The 22,180-nt window shown below is 33.3% G+C and overlaps 2 protein-coding genes and 1 pseudogene across 3 annotated transcripts; 1 reads left to right on the forward strand and 2 right to left on the reverse strand.

Moving 5' to 3' along the window:
• Nucleotides 1–3,982: 3,982 nt before the first annotated feature.
• Nucleotides 3,983–4,480, forward strand: LOC144553864 (SKP1-like protein 7). The gene has a single exon (XM_078302058.1). It carries the CDS (start codon nt 3,983–3,985, stop codon nt 4,478–4,480), a length of 498 nt encoding a protein of 165 aa, XP_078158184.1.
• Nucleotides 4,481–11,112: 6,632 nt separating this feature from the next.
• Nucleotides 11,113–12,481, reverse strand: LOC144553865 (BTB/POZ and MATH domain-containing protein 1 pseudogene; annotated as a pseudogene).
• Nucleotides 12,482–14,017: 1,536 nt separating this feature from the next.
• Nucleotides 14,018–20,522, reverse strand: LOC144554144 (disease resistance protein RGA2-like). 2 transcript variants are annotated; one of them, XR_013511546.1, is made up of 3 exons: nt 16,526–20,522; nt 15,407–15,465; nt 14,018–14,639 (listed from the first exon to the last, which is right to left on the reverse strand). XR_013511546.1 is itself a non-coding variant. In XM_078302398.1 (2 exons), the coding sequence occupies exon 1, from the start codon at nt 20,282–20,284 to the stop codon at nt 16,553–16,555; it is 3,732 nt and encodes a 1,243-aa protein (XP_078158524.1). In that variant the 5' UTR covers nt 20,285–20,522; the 3' UTR covers nt 15,137–15,465; nt 16,526–16,552. The 2 variants fall into 2 exon arrangements, 1 of the variants encoding a protein (XP_078158524.1); XM_078302398.1 differs by lacking the exon at nt 14,018–14,639 and having other exon boundaries at nt 15,137–15,465.
• Between the last annotated feature and the right edge of the window lie 1,658 nt (nt 20,523–22,180).

Below are 22,180 nucleotides of genomic sequence, written 5' to 3' on the forward strand. Positions count from 1 at the left end.
ATGTTTTGTGATTAACTGATATATTTTATGTGATATATTGTATAATTATACAGCATGTAGAAGTAATTTTACAGTATTCGCGCAAGTTAAAGCTGTGGACAAATGGTGGACAAAAGGCTGTGGACAATTAGACGCTTCCTATGAAAAAACCAAAAAAAAGAAGTATATAATATGGGTTTATTACAACTATATATAGTTGTCACCTGAAAATTGAGATAAAAGATTCTCACAAAAAGGAGACCTGAAAGCATTAATTGTTCAAGAGCAACAATACCTCCATTAAACTATGCTAAAAATTGAAAGCATTATTAAATTAGGATTATGCTAACAAATTTGATCTCCTGATAACAGCCAGCTTATAATTAGAATTTTCCGGAAAACCTGACATGTATTTTCCTATCATTTTTAGTTTATTAGGAGATTTTCACAAAGTTTTCCAATTTTGGTACCTAATAAATAAATAATATATAGATACTCAAAGATATATTACCTAATAAATATAGCTAATAATTAATCTCAATCGATGCTATATAAATCACTTCAAACGCCATTTGACTATCTAGATATATACTCGAAAAAAAGAGACTAAAAACGCAGCTTAAAAGTTTAATTTGAATTTAATTTGTTTGAGCGGAGAAAGTTGAGATGGGGACTTCCAAAGAATCGGATCACGAAGCAACGTAATATAAACTTTTAGATGAAATTCATATTACTGTTAAGTATTAGAAGAATTTTTTGGTAGAACTTCATATTTAAAACAATATAATGAGTAGGCTTTTGACACCACCAACCTATTCAGTGAGTAAATTTGAACATCACTAAAAGTTCTCTTTTTTACTGACATAATTTATCATAATACAAAATTATATATTTAATTACTATCTTGATCGAACAGATTATTTTATAATCATTATGTTCATTAAAAGGATGGTAAAATGGTAGATCTGAATAATTTTATGGTAATTATTACCTTGAAAACAAAACAAGGTGGGTATTGAAAACGGATCAGATAATTATTATGAACGGTTTAGGGTTTCTATGTGTTATTGGATATCCGTATCTAATTTTCAAATACGGAGCCAGATACGGACGGATAATATCCAACCCGTTTGTACCCCTAGGTTGATTTCGTTTTCCTAATTCTTCTTCTTATTCTTCAGGATTGGACATATATACCTCCTCTCATGTCTCAACGTTCCTGATGAACTTTCTGGTACTGAATCAAGTTCCCCTTCTGACGCCACAACCAAAGTAAGACATGCATCACAAACTAATTAAACCAACAAAATCAACATATATACTGGTATAAACAGTACTTAATTCCTTTCCTAAATCTTCTCTACAATTTTTCAGGGCTTGTACAGTCGTTCCTGTTGAATTTGCAAAAGTCGAAAGCCGTTACCACTAGTATGTCATGTAAAACCATTAATAGTGATCTTTGCAGTCACTTGTTATGCCAGCTTGCTTGTGGTCGCTTGGCACATGACGAGGTTTATAAGAGCAGAACCTGTTTCGAAAGATAATGTCGAAATGGTTTCGTATTATGCGTGGATGATTTGCTGGATAGTATTATTGTTTGCAGCATCGGGTGCTAATTAATATGACACTCATATTTTGCACAATAATATATTAGGTTACGCTATGTTAATTGGCATAAAATCAGTAGAAGATGTATGTATTTTTTTTTATATGTTGTGACAATTAATTAAATTTAAGAGAAGGATAAAGTAAGGTTGAATTCATGGTTATTTTGATATACCAAATATTTTTTAGTTTAATTTTTTTTCTTTGGTCCTACACCAAAAACACAATTTTTTATTATTATTAATAAAATAAATCAAATTAACGAAAATAATACCAGTTTTTTAAAAAAATCTATAATTAAATAATATTTTTACTGGATAATTTAGCAGAAAACATGCCAAATCCGTTGGATAATCCAACATAATTAAAATACGAATGAATTTTGCTAGAACCAGCAGAATTGGACCAATTCAATTCCGCTAAATAATCCAATAGAATTGGCCTCACTGGAATATCCAGCGGAAAGATTCAATTGTATTTGAAAAATTGATTAAAACCATGTTACTCTGTTTAATTTGATTATTTTATATGTTATTAATAAAAATTTCTACGAAAAGGGAGGTAGCACAATTGGCTAGGAAAAAGTCATACAGTTGTTGTACCCAAAGGTCGAGAGTTCGATTCCCCCTCACGACTTCGCAGCTTCTGCGAGCTGCAAAAAAGCAATCTGCTTATAGTTAGTAAATTTGATGTGTTTGTGGAGGGGAAGAATAAGGGCGCAAAATATATATATCGGATCATGAACTTGGCAATCCAATTACAAAAATTGCCATTAATCACCCGAAAGATTTTCATTTATAGCATCATCATGCAAATATTCCAAATATGGATCAATGGCAATATAAAAATTTTATTATGTAAGAACAACCACAAAAAATAACTTAATTTTAAAAGAAATTTAATCGTAAAACCAACCACAAATTATGTGTTGCATCTCAAAAAACTGGGAACCCTATTCAGAATTTAGTGGATATTTTATAAATTTTTTATCATCTTTAAAAAGCATTTACACTTTTCTTAATATCATGATTGTGTATTAAACTTTATTTCGAACAAGGTTTAATATTGAAGAAACGTTAATTTTTATAAAGAAATATGTTGCATCCGAAAAAATATTGGACAGACAAATATCTTTTCCGAAATATTAAAGACATATTTTATAGTTTTTTAAGAAGAATCTTAAACTTGTACATTCAAACACTTGTTTTAAATATGGCATCATTAATTATTTAACTGGCGCCATCCAATAAAAAAAAATCAGACAGATTAAAATTCTAATTCTAAATTCTATGGTATTTGTTTGATAATATAATTCTCGATAGGAATCGAACCCCTAATATGTAAAACATTCACTTGCAATTTTAGATAAGATTGTAATTGTTTGATAAATATTTTGATTTAATTCATGCATGTTTCTATTCGATTTAAATTGATTTCCACTAATATTTTATTTTAACATTCATTTGCAACTTTAAATAAATGTATGTGTATAGATGAAACATATAGATTTTGGGAACATTTGGCAAATAATTTTGTATTTTGTATTTTGATTTTGATTTTTAAATAAATGCATGTGATGAATTGATCAATTTTTGCTATTCATGGCTCATCTAATTAAATATGTAGGAAAATTTTTATTCATGGCTCACAGAAAATGAATCATATATTGGAGTTAGGCTGGGGTGCTATGGATAGCATAGTGGCCTCTATGCTACGGCTCAATATTCGAGTTTTCAAAATCCAAACGGTCGATCCGAACCGTTCATCTTATTCTCCATATTAATATCTGCTTGGAGACCAAATTTTATAATTTTCTGAATTTTTTTACTATTTATTAAGCCACTTTGAAAATCGCTAATCCAACGGTTTTACTGTTTTGTGCAGCCACCGTTGGATCAACAATTTTGTAAAATACTTAATAAATAGTAAAAAAATTCAGAAAAATGTAAAATTTGGTCTCCAAGAAAATATTAATATGGAGAATAAGATGAACGATTCAGATCGACCGTTTGGATTTTGAAAACTCGAATATTGAGCCGTAGCATAGAGGCCACTATGCTATCCATAGCACCCCAGCCTAACTCCATATATTGTCTAAATAAAGAAACTCTTATATCAGTTTATAGAAAACTGCATAATTAGATGAGCCATGAATAGCAAAAAAACAATTTAATTTAAACAGCAAATATAAAGGAATTGGTACATATTTAATTATCTATAATACGTTTTATTAGTCTTTTGCGAGTATATTTAGAGTAATAAAAATAGTAAAAATTTAATTTCTCTAATTGCAGATGTGCCATATATAATTGCAAATTCTAATTTTAAATCCTATGATGATACATTATATAAGTCTTGGAATTTAACCCCTAAAATGTAAAACCTCAACGAAACTAAAATGTCGACGAAACTACCTGAGGATATGTGCTTCCTCGCAACTTCCAATGGAGAAGAGTTTATGGTGACGGAGATGTTCTTCCTCTTAACCTCCGATGGAGAAGAGTGTCTGGTGATGGAGGCAATAGCAACTATGTCTCCAGCCATATGCAACGTGATCAAAGACGGCAACCCTGACGCCAACATTGAGCTGCCCAACATCACCTTTGATATCCTCCGTATGGTGTACGAGTATTGTCAGATACATGTCTTCAAGAAGAAGATGACCAAACCTTGTAAAACACCGGACGGGAGCCCGATAATCATGACTGAGAAGGAAATCGAGAACTGGGATAAGGAATTTGTGAATCGTGATAGTAGACTTACGACGCTTTTTCGTCTTTGGATGGCAGCATTTGATCTTGACATCCCGCAATTGGCGAATCTTGCTGAGAAAAAGATAGACGAAGAATTGAGGATAGCAGGGGATAAGTTGTTTAGTTATGTAGATACTTGTTAGGAAGAGAGAATTATTACAGTTACAACATCTGCTTAAATTCTTAATTAGTCCCTAAGTGTTTTTAGGAAGAGAGAAATTAATGCTGATTAATATGTAATAGGAGGAGATTTAAATCGGATTGTCAATGGATGTTGTTTTCTATATATTATAATGCTTTAATTTATATGCATGCTTTGAATATTTGTATCCTAGATCAAGGTTGATAAGGGCACAATGGATTGAAATATATTGAGGCTTATATTGTTGCACTGTTGATGCTTAATTTTGCAATTAAGGTCTCGTTTTGGATTATTGAAATCCTTAGGGCCGGTTTTGAAGATTTTGGAGTCCGGAGCGAGAGAAAATTTTGAGCCCTTTTATATATATTGGTGTTGTAAAAAATGGTCTTAACGGTCGATTATATGTTTTTTTAATCGTTAACGACGGTCAAACCGTTATGAATACACTTATCGGAGATCTATTAGTGGATTTTTCTAATTCAATCGGCTGATTATTCTCAATTATTCTATTTATTATCGTTTGATCGTCCGTTTATTTTTGAGGACCTCTTGTTTCTATTCAATAAAATCAAATAAGGACTTTGATCCTTATTAATTTTTACTCAAAAGAAATTATAAATTTTAAGTTTTCTCAATTTTCTCATTCTTTTTCGCTTTAGACTTGCTCGATGTTAATGATTTTCTTCTATGGACTAACTTTTAGATTTATTTTGTCTTATTGCAATTTTCAGAATGAATAAAAAACTTCTCTCAACAATGTCAATCCATATCATAAGAAAACAATATAACTTCATCTTCATTTAATGTAATTAAACTTCACTTGAATTATATTAAAAAAGAAGAAGATAAAAATATAAAATTCGTCCTAGTTTTGATTAATTTCTACATATATACCTCGGTATTATTGTATTCTACTTCCAAAATTCTTTCGGCATGCATGTATCGAATATGGCTGAGATTCCGTTGAGACAATCGAAGAATTAATCTAACGGTTCAATATTTAGAAAAAGAAAAATATAGTATTATAAATTTATAATCAAGAAGAACTTTTAATTTCAGTACCCATACAGAAATAAATTAAAATACTTTTAATCCTCGATCGTCACTTTTCTTTAATTTTTTTAATTAGAACTCTAATATATTACATATAATCTAATTAGAACTTTAATATATTAAATATAATATAGTTGTTAGAAAGTATTTGTGGTTGCATTTCAAGAAGCCCAAATCGATAGGTGTTATTATACTGCTATCAAAAAACATCAACAACAATAAAAACCATCATCATAAATAATAATTAATAATAAAAATTACAATAAATGCAATAATAACAAAATATGATATTCATTTTATAACCTGAAAGAGACCTACATTTCATAATTAGGCCCAAACCATCCTTTACCCAAACTCATACAAATTAAAAATGAAAAACGGAGTTAAAAATATATTCATTGGGCAACATAATTAATGAAAAGGACGAAGACGAACCTGTCGTTAGTTAATTAAACAGGGAGTATTCATGGGTATGTGTTAGTTAGGAAAAAGGTGGGCCTCATATATAATACAGAGAATAGAAAGAGATTTGTAAAATGAATCTTGCATTGATTGAATATTTGAATGTATTTCTTTACATGTACATGTATATATGGACAAATTAGATACAACTGTAATTAACTATTCTGAACCGTCTGTCAGTTACAATCCTAAATCTCTTCTCTATTGTTTAATTACTCAGTACAATATCTATTGTTTGACTTCATCTAATTAATACCCCTCAAGATGAACCATCCTGTGCACAGAGTGTCAACTTGTCTTGCAGGAAAGCTAGCCGTGATATGGACTTGTTGAATATATTAGCGAGTTAGTTCTTGGTTTGAGATGAATTGCACTATCAATTGTTAATTAGCGGCTAACTTTTTTCTAATGAAATGATCGATAGTCAATTTCGATGTGTTTGGTACGAGCGTGGAATATCGGATTTGAGGTAAGAACAGTTGCACCAAAATTATCACACCAAAGAACTGGTTTAGAGACAAGTGGAACGTCTAGTTCTTTGAGAAGTTATTGTAACCAGATAAGCTCTTGACATGCACTTGTCATACTCCTATACTCGGCTTTGATACTTTACCTTAAAACGATATGTTGCTTTTTGGATCTCCATGAAAGAAGATTGGTGCCTAAAAAGAAACAAAAACCGGATGTCAATCGATAATCATCCCGACATCCCGCCCAATTTGCATTGGTGTAGACATGTAAGGTAACTTCAATCAAAATCGGTCTCTTTCAGATTCTTAGGAGTCAATTTTAGATTCGTGCTACGATCCTTTATAGCACAAGAAAAATATAATAATTATGGATATGTATAACAGCAGCTACAGTCTTCACCTATCATTATCTTGAATTTTTATTTACCAGCACTTGTTTTTTTATATATTTTTCTTATTTGTTAAGACTTAGTTTGAGAAAGATTAAAATATTTATTAGATTAAAGAACTTTATTATTTTGTATTTATATTGATTTTCTCAAATATCTTAATAGATAGTTCAATAAATATATATATATCTATTTTTTTCACACATTTCAAGCAACATACTAGTGAGACATAAAACCTTAATTATTGAACTAGAATAATTCGATAAATTTAAAAGTCATTGTTTGGAGAGATTTATACAGAGGAGCATAAGGTATTCATTCATTTAATCACACCAACTTAATTTGTCATCACCTAAATATCGTGAAACATGAAGTTTATATGACTATAAACAATTGAATTGTGAATCAAAATAGGGAAAATTAGTTTTATGCCACTCCAAAACATTGAAATTATGAAATTGCCACCCCAAAACTTGAAATTAGTTTTTTGCCATCCCAAAACTTAAAAATTTATGAAATTGCCACATCTATACAACTAATATACATATTGAATTAAAAATATTCTGAAAAATATTGTATAAAACATGTATTTTCATATTTCCAAAATTACCCTGATAAAATTGAGAAATTGAGGCCTCCATTCCCTTCCCTTCATCCCAAACGGCCTCCTGCCTTCCCCTTCGCCTCTCTCTCTCGTTCCTCCGCTCTTTCACCCTTCCTCATCCTGCCTTCTCCTTCGCCTCTCTTTCTCTTGTTTCTCTGTCAGAATCATGAACTCTCCCCTTCTTGACAGTTGGTTCCCATGGTTCGCTCCGATCAGCGCCCAGACGTTAGCCGGTTTATTCCAGGGAACTGTTGTCGAGAGCCGGGTTTGCTGGGAGACTGTGCTCCGAGTGGTCTCGTCAGGTTAGTTTTAGCAATATTTTGATTTTTTTTATTTACAAGGAAAGGAATTTTGTTTGATTATTTATTAGACATCAATTTGTCCATAAATTCTGGTACACTAAAAGAATGACAACAGGGTTATGCTTCCCTGCCATTACTTCTGAGGTTTATTCAAACTCAATCGGATGATCTACTTGATTTCGGAGGCAATTTTATTCTTAACATGAATGGATTTATTTTTGTAGGAAAAAACTTTCATTGGATCAAATACACGACCTACATGGTGTACGCCTAATTTTAGAGACAAAGGGAGTTTGCTACTTGGCACTTGAGTTAATTAACGAACTTGGTTTGAGTAGCTGCCACAGAAAATGCATAATCTGTCAATTCTGTATTGTAAATATTCACGTTGTAAATATGTTGGTAGTGTGCAAATAAAGTAGAAATTTGGGTCCTTTGAATTATTCAAATTTGGATTGTACTTGAATCTCCAATTTGATTTGGTTTTGAATTAATTAGAAATATGCAAGATTCTGGGACAGTATAAATGTCTAATGGAAGGATTAATACACTGTGAAGCTATAGAAGAGCTATAGAAGTTTACCAGTACATCTCAAATCCAAATGTATATGCACAATTTCAGCCCTTAGAAGTTGAAGAAAATATAAAATACGACGGACAAGTTGGAAAATTTATTTTCATTTTGATTAATCAAGAAGACAAAATTATACTAGGACCTGGGGACAAGCAAATTAAACCCAAGCATCTATCCCAGAATAATAATCTAACCAAAGAAGAAAAATACTAATCATAATCAAGCCATAATTAACTGTGGGCATTGACATATATAATCAACTATTCCTAAATACACTGCTACACTACTTGCAAATAATTACAATCAAAATACTTCGCATGCCCACAACTCCAAGTACTTCGCTTGTTTAATCAAGTACTTCACTTGTTTCGTACATTAGCTTCCATTAGTTTAATCAAATACTTCGCTTGTTTCGTACATTAGCTTCCCTCCTCCTACAAATGATTGAAATCCATTAGTTTAATCAACATTTGTGTAAATTTAACTCTAAGAATGTATTAAAGTTGAAATAAGTCGTGCTTACTGGTCCGAGATATTGGATTATTTGCAAAATATAAAACACAATAATGAAATATAACATAATTGTATCATTTTACTCCAATACAAGATATGAAATATAACATATTATCATTTTCACAAAAAAAAGTTGGTTTTCTGTAATGTTGCATCTGCGTACCTACTGGTACCGCATCTTGGATGGTACCAGTTAATTGTCTTAGCACCGATCCTTCCCTGATTTGTCCTGTACCTTCTATCAGTTCACGTCTATGCAATTCTAGTCTTCTTGGTTCAGTTCGGGCCTTTTTTCATTATGAAATTGACAAAATATAGAACCAAAACATATAAATATAGGAAGGACATGAGCAAAAAGGTAAAGAGCGTAATTGTACCAGTACCAGGAGTGCTTTGCAAGGCTGTTGCTTGAGAAAGGCGAGCAATGCTTTATGTACCTTGGCAGGTTATCAGTTTCCCATGTGCCATACTAACTATGATTTGAACCAGCACAAGTAATTATTTTAGTAGGCCCCTGATTAGATATGTGCATGGATAAATATAAGGGTTGAGGTTGATTTGAAAGCACTGCTGGTGGTGGAGAGGGCCGGCAGGAGGTTCGGCGGAGGAGAGGTTCGGCGGAGGAGGAGACGGAATTAGTTTTAGGGTTCCCGTGATTTGGCGAAGGAGGGGGCGTGATATGAATTCAATTACTGGGAGCAAATAGAAATATCAGAGATGAATGGAGGCCTCAATTTCTCAACTTTATCTGTTCACAATGAAGGGTAATTTTGGAAATATGAAAATACGTGTTTTATACAATACTTTTCAGAATATTTTTAATTCAATATGTATATTAGTTGTATAGATGTGGCAATTTCATAAATTTCTAAGTTTTGGGGTGGCAAAAAACTAATTTCAATTTTTGGGGTGGCAATTTCATAATTTCAATGTTTTGGAGTGGCATAAAACTAATTTTCCCATCAAAATATGATGATAATTTTTGGTACTCTTGTGAGTATTTTTATTTATATGAAAAAAAAAGATGTGGTATGAGCTTTAGAAATCAGGGTATGCGTGGAATATATATTATTATTGTTCCTTATCAAATTAATGTTAAACCGAAAATGAAACACATTTAATTCAGTAATCTCTTTTAAATAATATAATATTATTGGCTATTTGACTTTATACAAAATTAAATTAAAATTTAAAATTTTTCTTATTTAGACACATCACTTGTAAGGTACAAGCTAGCATGCATTTCAAAGAGACATAACAAATGACGTAACATACTAATTTTTTTTGTACATTAATTTTCATGGAAAAAATGACGTAACAAATCAAGTACTCGAGTTAAAATATTTTTTTTTTGCAAAATTTTTAACATTTTACTTTTGAGTTTTGTCCAAGATCATGTTTCTGTGCAAAAGTGCGAATCGGAGAAAATTTTTGTGAAACAGAAAGTGAAATAAAGCAAAACGAACCAACGGGTATGTCACAGTCATAAATGCATGCTTGTTGGCTGCAACCTATCTTTGCCTGAACAGTAAACCGATGTTAATTCTCAAATTAATCTTATTTTTCTGTCGAATATATTGTTATTATTATGTACATACTTGTGTGTTTGTTCTTGAACCCGTGAAAAAAATGTATTTGCACTGTAGTTCTTGAAGGTGAAAAAAACTTCATCACTGGCCTAATTTCACGACATGACCTAACTGAGCCCAATAGAAAGCCCAATGATGGCCCATTAAGGCGATTACATATACACTCTCCCTCTTGAAAACTCATCCACACAAAACTTGATCTGGACAAAATTAAGAACCTAAAATGTGTTCAAGTAAACTAATTATGAAGTGCACCTAAAATTAACCTTGATTAACAAGAGAACGAAATTTCAGGTAAAAAAACAAGACATGTCATATATGGAGGAATTTTTCTATATTTTGGATAACGATTCACTAAATTAAAAAATATTGAAATAGCAAATTAATTAGACGAGCACTTATGGACCTCACATTTTTCAGGGACATATATTTTCAAATCTTGTGTTATAATTGTAAGAAATTAATTTTATATATTTCTACCGAGTATTTTAACTATTCTTAAAAATGGAAATCATTACAACACACAAAACACATACATTTTCATATCAAATTAAAAAATTATCACAATTATCTAAATTATAACAAATAACACGATTTAACCAGAGATTAATTAGGTATAAAAGACAACATATATCTTACTAAGAATTAAATGAAGAAATAACAAGTTTCATCTAAATTATAAAATACTTCAACAAACTTAATTAACATAACAAACAGATTTAACACATTCATATATAACCATCTCAGGTTCTCCTGTTGCTGTCAACCTTTACCAGAAGCTCCTTGTAAACTGATGGACAACTCACCGTAAAGCTTGCAAATACATCAGTTTCTGTGAAACTATGCAAAATCTTAGAAGAAGAAATATAGTTGAGACATATTTCTCTGAGTTGTTGGCAGTTATGTTGCGCAGCTAACACCAGTGTCGTTACCACATTGTCAGCACTAATTTTCTTGGCTAACCTCTCCTCACAAATGAGCCTTAATCTGTCCAAATCGTACCGATCAGCTGCTACAGTTAAATGCTGAGCCGTGATATCTTCATCCACGCCTTTGTCGGTATGGTCATCATCACTATCACTTGGAGGCAACATGTCAGTATATATAAATTGCAACATGGCCTTGAAAATCTGGGGCTCCATATCTTGAATCTCAATGCACTTAGCTTTGCTTTCACTCATAGAGCCGAAAAGTTCAGCCCGAAAAACAGATGAACGGGAGGCTAAGATAATTCGATGGGCTGAAAATGTTTTATCTTTTACCTTAAAGCAGATGTCAGCACCTTCTCCACTTTGCAGCAAATGATGGAAATGCTGGTGCATATTGGATGGAGGCACAGAGATGGAGCTATTGTTGTTTACTTCTTCTCTGGATGGCTCAAGGATTTGTAAATTGCACTCAACTGTAAAGCTATCATCCTTGACAATACCTAAACTATAGAAACTTTCTTTTGTGATAATATCAATGTATCCCTTCGTATCTCCTTTTTTAAAAACCTTGCTCTGTGTCCTACAATGTGATGCTTTCCCGTTTTGGTCTATTAGACTGAAAGAAAAGAGAACCATAACATCTTTCACTAATTCGCTCAGTAATTCAACACCAAATGATATAATAGGTATACATTTTGGAGACAGGCCAAATGGGTTGTACAATGTTGCCCATCAGTACTCGCCAACTGTGAATGTGCTACACTGAATGCTATTGTCACGTCTGAAGAAGAATCTGGTCAGGGACTGAGTTTTTATTTTGACACGGTGTGTGCCGCTACTTACTGTTTTCATTTGGAATACAGCTGAAGATGTAAACGAAGAAGCCATGCATAAGCTTTTTAAAACTTGATCGAGAGGAAGCAAGAGCTTATATATTTAGTGATTTGGAAGATAATTAACAATGGTGGTGTGTATATATATATATGGACCAATAAGTTAAAGTTGAAGAGTCGTGAATAAAGAAGATTAGACTTAGCTTTTATCAGTCATTAAGTTACTAATTAATTAATTTTCCTAGAAATCACCGATCATCAGAAAGCAACCTTTCATTAGCCATCGTATTGCTGTTGTTCTTAAAGATACACAGCATGATCGATCTATCTGATGGCACAAAATCTTAACACTACGATCCGACGGTAGAGATAGACACTAGAACTAATTGGTCTCAATTTTTATAAGAGTAAAATAGGAATTAATATAAAATTAATGTTAAATACGATGAATTTGATAAATATCCGAGTATCTAAAATTTTAAAGGATAAATATGTAATTATTAGTTTTAAAGGGGAAAATACGTAATATTAAAGTTTTTGAAGGGGATACGTGAAATTCACCGTATATGTTATTAAGGCGTGAGCATTATTATTTGAGGGAAAAAATAATTTATTTCTGCGGCTGCTCGTGTTTGCACTTAACATCTTTTTATCAAAATATATCAGGTCCGGAAGAATTTCAATGTTTTTCAGCTGTGTTTTGTGAGGTTTTCCAATGACCTAATAAACATTTACTATGAAAAATAATAACACAACGTTACTAAATCTATGCTAAAGAGATAATAGAAATATATCAATGTAATAAATGAATTAATTAATTAAGTTGAAGAGTCGTGCATGAAGAAGATTCATGAGCATGATCCCTGGCCACAAGAGTCAAGAAACGAAGGGACTACATCTTAATCAGTAATTTAAAATCTTTAATTATTTTGCCTCGTGATTGGATACCGATGATCAGAAAGAAACTTTTCACTAGCTAGCTAATATAATTAAAGAGAGAGAGAGAAAATACTCAATGAAAAAAAAGAAAATTAATGCTTTTGGATGGTTCAGAATTTTTAAATTCATTAATTTTTAACTTATTAAAAATTAGTAAAATATTTCAAAAAAATGCAAAATTTGGTCTGCAAGTACAATGTCTTATGAAGATTGAACAGTTCAAATCGACGGTTTGAATCTTAAAAGCGGACATATGATTCCATAGCACGGGCACAATGCATATTACCATAGCCTCACTCAACATTTAATATGAAGAATTAATAATAATAAAACTAGAAAAAAAAACCACCTTAAATTCTACTAGGAGCCCAAAAAGTGAAACAATTAATCTATACAAGTACCCGGAATTGGGTGTGTAAACAATTTATTGAAACAATATACATACTTCATTAGATATTATTGTATGAAATACCCTACAATTTCAACATTCAACATTTTAATTATGTAGAGTATTCCGTTGGAACAAATTCAACGTCATTCTAATGATTTCAATATTTACAAAAAAAAAAAATTTATATAGAGTATTATTATGAAGAAGAACTTTAAAATTCAGTCTATATACTTTTAATTTCTTGTCACTATTTCTTTTTTAAAAAAAAGTTTTAACTATAACTCTAATATGATAAAATAAAAACGCGATCAAATAGAATCTAGTTGTTAGAAACTATTTGTGATTGCAATTCAAGAAGCCCGAATTTAAAGGTGTTGTTATATTACTATCAAAATTGCATTAAAAGAACAACTCTATACCAACAACCATAACAATAACAACCATCATCACAAATAATAAATAATAATAAAAATTACAATAATAGCAGTAATAACAAAATATAATGCTGAATTTATAACCTGAATCTTTCAAACCTACATTTCATAATTAGGCCCAAACCATCCGTTCCCCAAACTTCACAAAAATGAATCTTTCAAACTCATAAAAAAAAAATGAAAAAGAGAGTAAAATATATTCATTGTGCAACATAATTAATGAGAAGGAAGAAGATGGGCCTGTCGTCAGTTAATCGTTAGTTGATGGAACAGCAGGTATTCATAGGCCAGCTTATGCAATTACTCGTAAAAAATAGGGCAATCCTGGGAAATTTGGATCCCTAAAGTAACACAAATTTTGAGTTTTGGTCCTCGGATTGATCCAGATTCTTAACAAACGGTCATGATGCAGATCCAAAATTTAAGTTACTTTAAGGGATCTAAACCTATGGGATCGCCACTTAAGAAAATTGTGTTTCTATACTGATAGCCACTATCAGTTTTTCAAAAACAGAAAAAAAAAATTGCGTTTCTTCTCAGACTTAGGCTTAGCTGGATCGAGCTCAGCGACGGCCGAAATCGATTCTCTTCCTTATCACCTTCAGATCCGAACTGCAAATTGGTTCGTATTCTGATCGAACGGTGCAGAGACCATAATCCGAATTCCAAATCCGTATTCTGATCGAAGAAAGATGGTTAAAAAACAGTTAGTATTGGATATCTTTACTGACTGTTTTTTATCCGTCAGTGTTGAGTACCTATATTGACAACAACACCTCAATAATAGTCAGTAAATGATTTTTTTAACAGTCAGTAAAAAGGTTTATTAGTGTGCCCATCTAAAATAACCAATGTTTTCATAAAAATAACATAATATTCAATATCTCCACAAAAACTTATCATTCTTTTTCTATCCCCTGTTATTTAGTAAATCTTTTATTTACTTATTTTAAAAATTAAATTGACAAATATACTCTTTTTAATTTTACCCTCCCATGCTTTAAGAATTTCAGGATGAGGAATGTTCATCATTATTCGCAATTTGCTAAAACTTAAGCCTGTTTCCTTGGAAGAAGAGATGGAATACCACTAAAACTAATTAAATTGAAGAAGAGATGGGATACCCGACTCGGTACCGCACACATCATTGACTGAATCTATGAAAAAAAGCAAAAGGACCAGCACTCCTTATTACAAGTTCTATTAAGCAATACATCACCACATCTCAAAATTACAAAACTGGGAAGTCTGAGATTTGTAACTCCTAGCGAACAGCAATTGCCACCCGTTTTCCTTTCCGCTGTTAGTATTGCTTAATTAACCATCTACCCACAAATAAATAAATTTGATGTATAATATGTACCCATGTAAATCCCTAATTAACCATCTACCCACAAATAAATTAGTGATATAGCCAAGCTAAAGATCTCACAACTTTTCGGTACCTTTTGTTTGAAGCACGCTTTGTTCCTTTCCAATCAAATGGTCCGTCCAAAGAATGGCACTGAATACAATTGAATAGAGCAATTGTTAAAATTCTGCCATAAGCATCCGAAATATGCATTCTTTATTTATTCATATTTGAAAAAAATCATTGAGGGAATGTCAAAATCCAGAAGCAATTTCCAAATGTTAATGAACATAAGGGAAAATAGGTAAATGTGGTCAAATGATTCTTTTATCATACAGGAACAGAAGCAAGAATCCCCTTGACACACTGATCTCTTTCGCTATACATAAAAATTAACAAGAATACACAGGGGATGTGCATTCTGGTGAGGGGCATAATGGGCAGAGTCATGGGTACAACATGCTGTTGTGGGAGAGAGGAAGGTAAAGATAAAAAAAATTCTGCCATATGCATCTGAAATATACATTCTTTATTTATTTGCATTTGAAAAAAATCATTGAGCAAATGTCAAAATCCAGAAGCAATTTCCAAATGTTAATGAACATAAGGGCAAAAAGGGAAAAGATGGTCAATTTATTTTTTTGTTATACAAGAACAGCAGCAAGAATCCCCTTGCCACTCTCTTTCGTTCTACATGAAAAGTAACAAGAATACACGGGAAGTGCAAAGTCACGGGTACAACATGGTGTTGTGGATACATGAATCAGATAATGATTTCCTACTAAGAGCATACATGAATCTTTGTGCATCAGTAATGACTGTAAAATTATGCATTTGTTACCATAAACAAAGATGCAAATCAGCAATAAAATATAAAACATACAGAAATAATTTATTGTCTACTGCATTGCTCATGCTCGTTCTTACATTTCATGTTTTAATGGACCGTAATGCAACAATTTTGTCTCTTTGACTTCATCAAATACAATAGAAAGAAAAAAGAAGAATAATCATATACTGATAAGTACCACTCGAGCACTGGGGATACTCTCCTGTTGAACAATGTTTGTAACAGTTGATATGCATGTATATATATTACTTTGTAAGTCTACTTGGTTCTACATGTATAATTTCTTATCCTACAGGACATTTGTAAGTGAAAGAAAAACATTTAAAAAATAATTTAAAATGATATAGTTTGGATCTAGTATACCTCAGATGGTAATTATGATATATTGGTTTAGGATCGTGCTGAAGAGCAAGTGATTTTGCATGATGCAAATGATAGTACTGCGAGATCCTTTAATATGTCTGATCTTCTTTCTTCTCCAATTTTTGTAATCTGAATCTCAGTAATCAAGCGCCGATACTTTCCATACTTTCGACAATGCCTCTCCAGGTGAGGACAACCTTTGATCCAAAGTTGATTGAGGTTCTTTAGCTGTGGTAACAGACCTTCAGGAAGAACCCTTATCTTTGGGCACTTTTCAATCCTCAGCATCTCAAGTGCTTTAAGCTCTTCCATTCCCTCAGGAAGGACCCTTATCTTCGGGCATTCTTCTATCTGAAGGATTTCCAGACTAGCAAGGCCTCCTATGCTCCATGGTAAGGAGGTCAAGCTTTCACATTTTGTAACATCTAACCCTTTGAGAGCAATCATGCTTCCCAACCATTCTGGTAAGCATTGAAGTTTTGGACATTCATAAATATACAATTCTTGAATAGATGTTGAGCATTTGGGAATTTCGACCAGATTTGGACAGCTCCTGATATTAAGATATTTAAGCATAGGCAATAGCACTTCTATGGTTGACCTCCCAACTGGGGATTGCAGTTGTGATCCAAGAAAGTTTGGACATCCAATGACATGAATGTCTCTTAGGCAGTTCAAACTTCTGAACTCTTCCTCTGGCCAATAAATAAGGTTGTTACAATCCTTAATGTACAGAAAATCCAAAAATGTAAAACACTTCCAGAACCACAAGGACGTATTCGATGGAATATTTGACCCTATCAGAAACAGAGATCGACATTTTGTTGTTATACTCACCTCCCCCTCGTTAGCCCCTATTGGTACAATATTGTTGTATTTTTCCAAACGTAACTCATTGAGAGACTCCCAAGGTTGAAAAGAAAGAGATTTAGTTCCATCATGGCTCTCAAGTGAGAGGTCATGCAATGTAGTTAATCCTGTTGCAAAGCATGACAAGTTTTTATTTCCTTTAACAGACATTCTCATGAGCGAAGGTACAATTGGTATTGCAGTTAGTTGAGGACAGTTGTGTACTTTTAGTGTTTCTAGCTTGAAAAAAGTTAGTGATGACTTGTTGCCAACTTCACCTTCACACCAGCTGCATAATTCTGGCATTTCAGACAATTTCATGTATTTTAACGATGGAAAAGCTACTTGGGCATCTTCACCACCTTCGGCACTAATGGATTCAATATTGCAAAGATGCCTCAACTTATCCAAATGTTTTAACTTGAGAATTCGAAGAAAAGGAAGCTTTTCTACTGGTGGTATTTCTGACCACTCTCTGCATTCAATTATATACATTTCAATAAGATTTTCTAGCATATGGTACTCTGTCATCCAATCTGGAAGCTTATCACCTCTATATTCTTTGATTTTGAAAACCTTTAATTTATTGCAAGGTTTAAGAGCATCCAACACTTCAAAATGATTGCAGTGCATCACCTCCGGACCATTTGATTTTGGTAAATTGGAATCAACTCTTTGAGGATGCTTAGGCATTCCCCAGCATAACGCCAGATCATCCAGATTTTGTTTAGCTAACAAATTTGCTTCCATTGCATCTACAATATTGTTAATTTTCCCTATATTGTATAGATGCAATTGGCCATGGATATTATTCAAGTTATTCAGCTCCCTAATACCATTACCAGCATTGGTGCCAATAATGTAGGTTGTCAGTATTTGCAAGCAATTTAGCTGTCCTAAACCTTCTGGCATGCTTCTTAAATTATAACAGCGTTCAATATAGAGATGTCGGAGGCTACCCATATATCGCATACCTTCTGGTAGCTTTTTAAGATCATTACAATAAAAGAGCCTTAGAGTTTGCAAGAGATAGAGAGTGCTTATCGCTTCAGGCAATGATGTAATTTTATAGTTCGAAAACTCCAGATATCTCAAGTGTTTCATTTTTTCGGGTGTAAAGATAGTTTTCCAAATAGGTTCTACATGTAATTCTAATATACGCAGAGAGTTCGATCTTAGAAATCCAGTTTTTTTGACATAGTTAGGACCATAATAAAGACTGGATGAAATGAGACTCCGGATAGAAGGGAAGCAATCAATCACTTTGTTAATATCTAAGGGAAGAGTCCTTAGTGAAATATGATGGACATTGATCATTGGATGGTTAAGCTTTGCTGGTACTTCTAATGTGGAGTGACATTGAGCACCCATGATGGATTGAGCAAGGTCATGCATCAAATCATGCATTTTGCACTTGGTTTCAGAGCAGTATCCTTCTCTCGTTTGATATTCAGGGTACTCTATCCACCTCCATGAGACTTGCCTAACTTCCTGAAAAAATGACCTCCAAGCCAACTCATTAAAAATATCGTTTCCTTTCATTTCAAAGCTACATAACCCATCAGATGGAATAAATCCATTTGCCATCCAAAATTGGATCAACTTCTCCTTGTCCATCTCATAATCCTTAGGGTATACTGCACAGTAAGCGAAACATTGTTTCATGTATGAAGGCAAGTGGTCATAACTTAGCTTCAATACCAGCAAAACCCCATCTTTAGCAGGACTTTGTTTCCATATCTTGCTTTCTTCGAGTACTGCCAGCCACTCTCGCACGTCAAACTTGAAACTCATTAAACTACCCAGTGTATTTATGGACAGTGGCAATCCCCGACAATTCTGAACCATCTTTCTACCAATCTCAACCAGCTCTTGGCATTCCTTTACCCCTTTGCTAAATGCCTTTTTTTGAAACAGTCTCCATGAATCCTCCTCACCTAAGCATCCCAAATTATAACTCTCTACTGTACCCATTATAGTAGCCACTCTGCCGCTCCTTGTGGTAACTATAACAACACTCCCAGGGTCACCACAGTTTAGTATAACTCTCAACCGCTCCCACTCATCGACATTCTCATTCCAAACATCATCTAGCACAAGAATATATCTCTTTCCACTTAAAACTTGGCGTAATTTACTTTGGAGTAGCTCCATGTTGTCAATAGGAAGTTTGCATTTCTTCTCGACTAATTCAATGATTGATTTAATAAGATGACCAATATTAAAATCGTCAGAAACACAAACCCATAATGGTAAGTTGAAGTATTGTTTCACTCTAGGATCATTGTACACCAGCTGAGCAAGAGTGGTCTTGCCGAGCCCACCCATGCCAACTATTGGAACAGCCTTGAGATCATCACTTTCACAGCCTTCAAGCAATAATCGCACTATCTTATCTTTATCTTTGTCCCTTCCCACAACTTTCGATTCAACCACAAGAGAATCAGTTCTTATCCGATTGGCCACTTGCTGACTCTGACCATGGACAAAACCAAAACTCCGCATCTGGACAACAAGACCATCAACCCTCCCTACAACTTTCTTCAACTTCTCACTCATCTTATAGCAAAGCAGAGGATGACTTTTAAGGGAAAAGAAGGCACTTACATTGCTGACCTTATGGCCACGTCTCACAGCATCCTGGCACAGCTCCTCGTAACGAAACTCATCAAGCAGATCATCAGCATCATAAGCAGCTGATTTGAGCTTCTCAAGCCAAGATTTCACAGCTACGTTAGAATTTCCTTGATGTTCGGCATCGGGAAGTACAGCCTGGATTTCGAGAAGCATGTTGTGGAGCCTCTCGCGCTGGTCATTGATGCCCCACATCTCTCCGATTCGCTGAAACAGTGAGTCTGCCGCTTTCCTCAGCACTACTGGAATCAAAGCTGACAGCAGTAGATCTGCCATTGGTGGTTTGGGAGGTATTTGAACCGACAAGGAGTGGAGAGAGGTTAATTTTTATCTCAAATTTGAGGGCAGGATGGTTTTTGACAGAACAGTTGACTGGAAATGGCTTGCTGATTGCATATACAATGTGAGCTTTATTATGCCAGAGAGAATTTGTTAGATATCTCCCTGGTCTATGAACAATGTGAGGTGCAAAAGAGTGTTTCGGAAGCTAAGGAGATAAGATATGCTTGGGGGATATTCTTAGGAAGACTATTCTGAAAGTGTGGATATTTTTCTTTCTTTTGGAGCAATTTCGGGGTTTCGAAAGTTGGTGCCGCTAGAGTGCAAAAGGGAAAAATCAAAGGAGTATTCACCCAATGCGCATAGAAATCCATATCCTGTGACGTAAGAGAAAATTTGGGTTTGAATCAAGACCGTCCGATCAGAATTCGAGGCAACCAGGTCCGAGGTGCAATGCACGGGTTCCCTTTAATATTTGTGCCAAAGCAGAGTGGACGGTCCGGATCCAAACTCAAAATTGCTGTTGCCTCAGGTGATATGTATTCATGCGCATAGACCCAGGCCCAGCAGAGCCCAGTTAGAGGATTAGACCAATTGACGAAGCAATCAACTGAAATCGCTCTCCTCTGCATCTCAAACGCGTAGTACTCGGCTTTTTGGGACATTATATCAATCCGATTTAAAATGAATGGACCAATTTCATGCGTCAAATTAAATTGGGCCTGGAAAGTTTTATCTTCTAATTTTTTTGGGCCTTTGACTAGGCCTAGTCAAAGCTCAAACCCCATGCATCTTTAACAAATAAATGTGCTTCTGTTGTGAGATCGAAAAAAGGAAGCGGCACTAGGGTGAGGCAAAAAGGGAAATTTGAGGAGATACCCCCAATAAAATCTCAGATTTGGAGATACAGAAAACTTTTGTTTCTCTGCAACATTTATTTATTTTATTTTTATTTTTTTTGGGGGGGGGGGGGGGTCATAAACAACACGGCGAAGAAAATAGATGAAATAAATGGAATTAATAAGAGTATCCATTTAATTATAGCATAATATATTTTTGTGCATTCACGTACCTTTTTTGAAATAAATGCATGGTTTGTTTTTTAATTTTATAAGTAAAGTAATTTTCATATCTAACATCGAATCATTTTACAAGAATGTATGTTTTTCAAATTTAATTCAAGAAAGTTTATTCCTCAGCTATCAAATCACTTAAAAATAAGAAAATGGTTGTTTTGCACATAAAAAGTGGACTAAAGCTAGCGTTCTGTTTAACTTACTATGTTTATTTTTAAAATATATGGGATTGGATGCAAACGATGAATTCATCAAACCGTTAAAACCGATCTTTACATATTAAGTTTGTAAAATTTTCAATTTCATTTAATATATAGTCCATAGGTTAAATAACGATGAAGAGTGGATATATTTAAATAACTTATAAATCTTCAATTTTTTACTGTTTGAGTTTAATTAATTAAAAAAAAATGATCTTAAGGTTAAATAATGATCCCAATATTAGGATGCAGTACGTTCTTGCATGCATGATCCCCTTTGCTCTCGCCTAAAATTTGCTCTAGCAGGTAGCAATTCAGCTGAGTATATCGAACATTGTCTCGTTAATTAGGTATGAATTGATGGAGATGGCCTATATTAGCATGGAACTTGTTATATATGTTTTCTTATCTCTTCTCTGTTTTCATTATGTATAATCTTATTTTGAGATAATTTCTCTATTTCATTTTTTTAATGAAAACAATCGACCCCTCCTACTTCGTGTTATTATTTTTCTTTACAAGCTAACACCTCCGTTTTATGACTTCAACGTTATATCTTCTTTTATTTCCTTATTGTGATCCTCCCGGCCAGGCTTGAGAATAACAAGAATTACGTG

Source organism: Carex rostrata, chromosome 5 (assembly GCF_964058835.1).
Source record: "Carex rostrata chromosome 5, lpCarRost1.2, whole genome shotgun sequence".
Classification (NCBI taxonomy): domain Eukaryota; kingdom Viridiplantae; phylum Streptophyta; class Magnoliopsida; order Poales; family Cyperaceae; genus Carex; species Carex rostrata.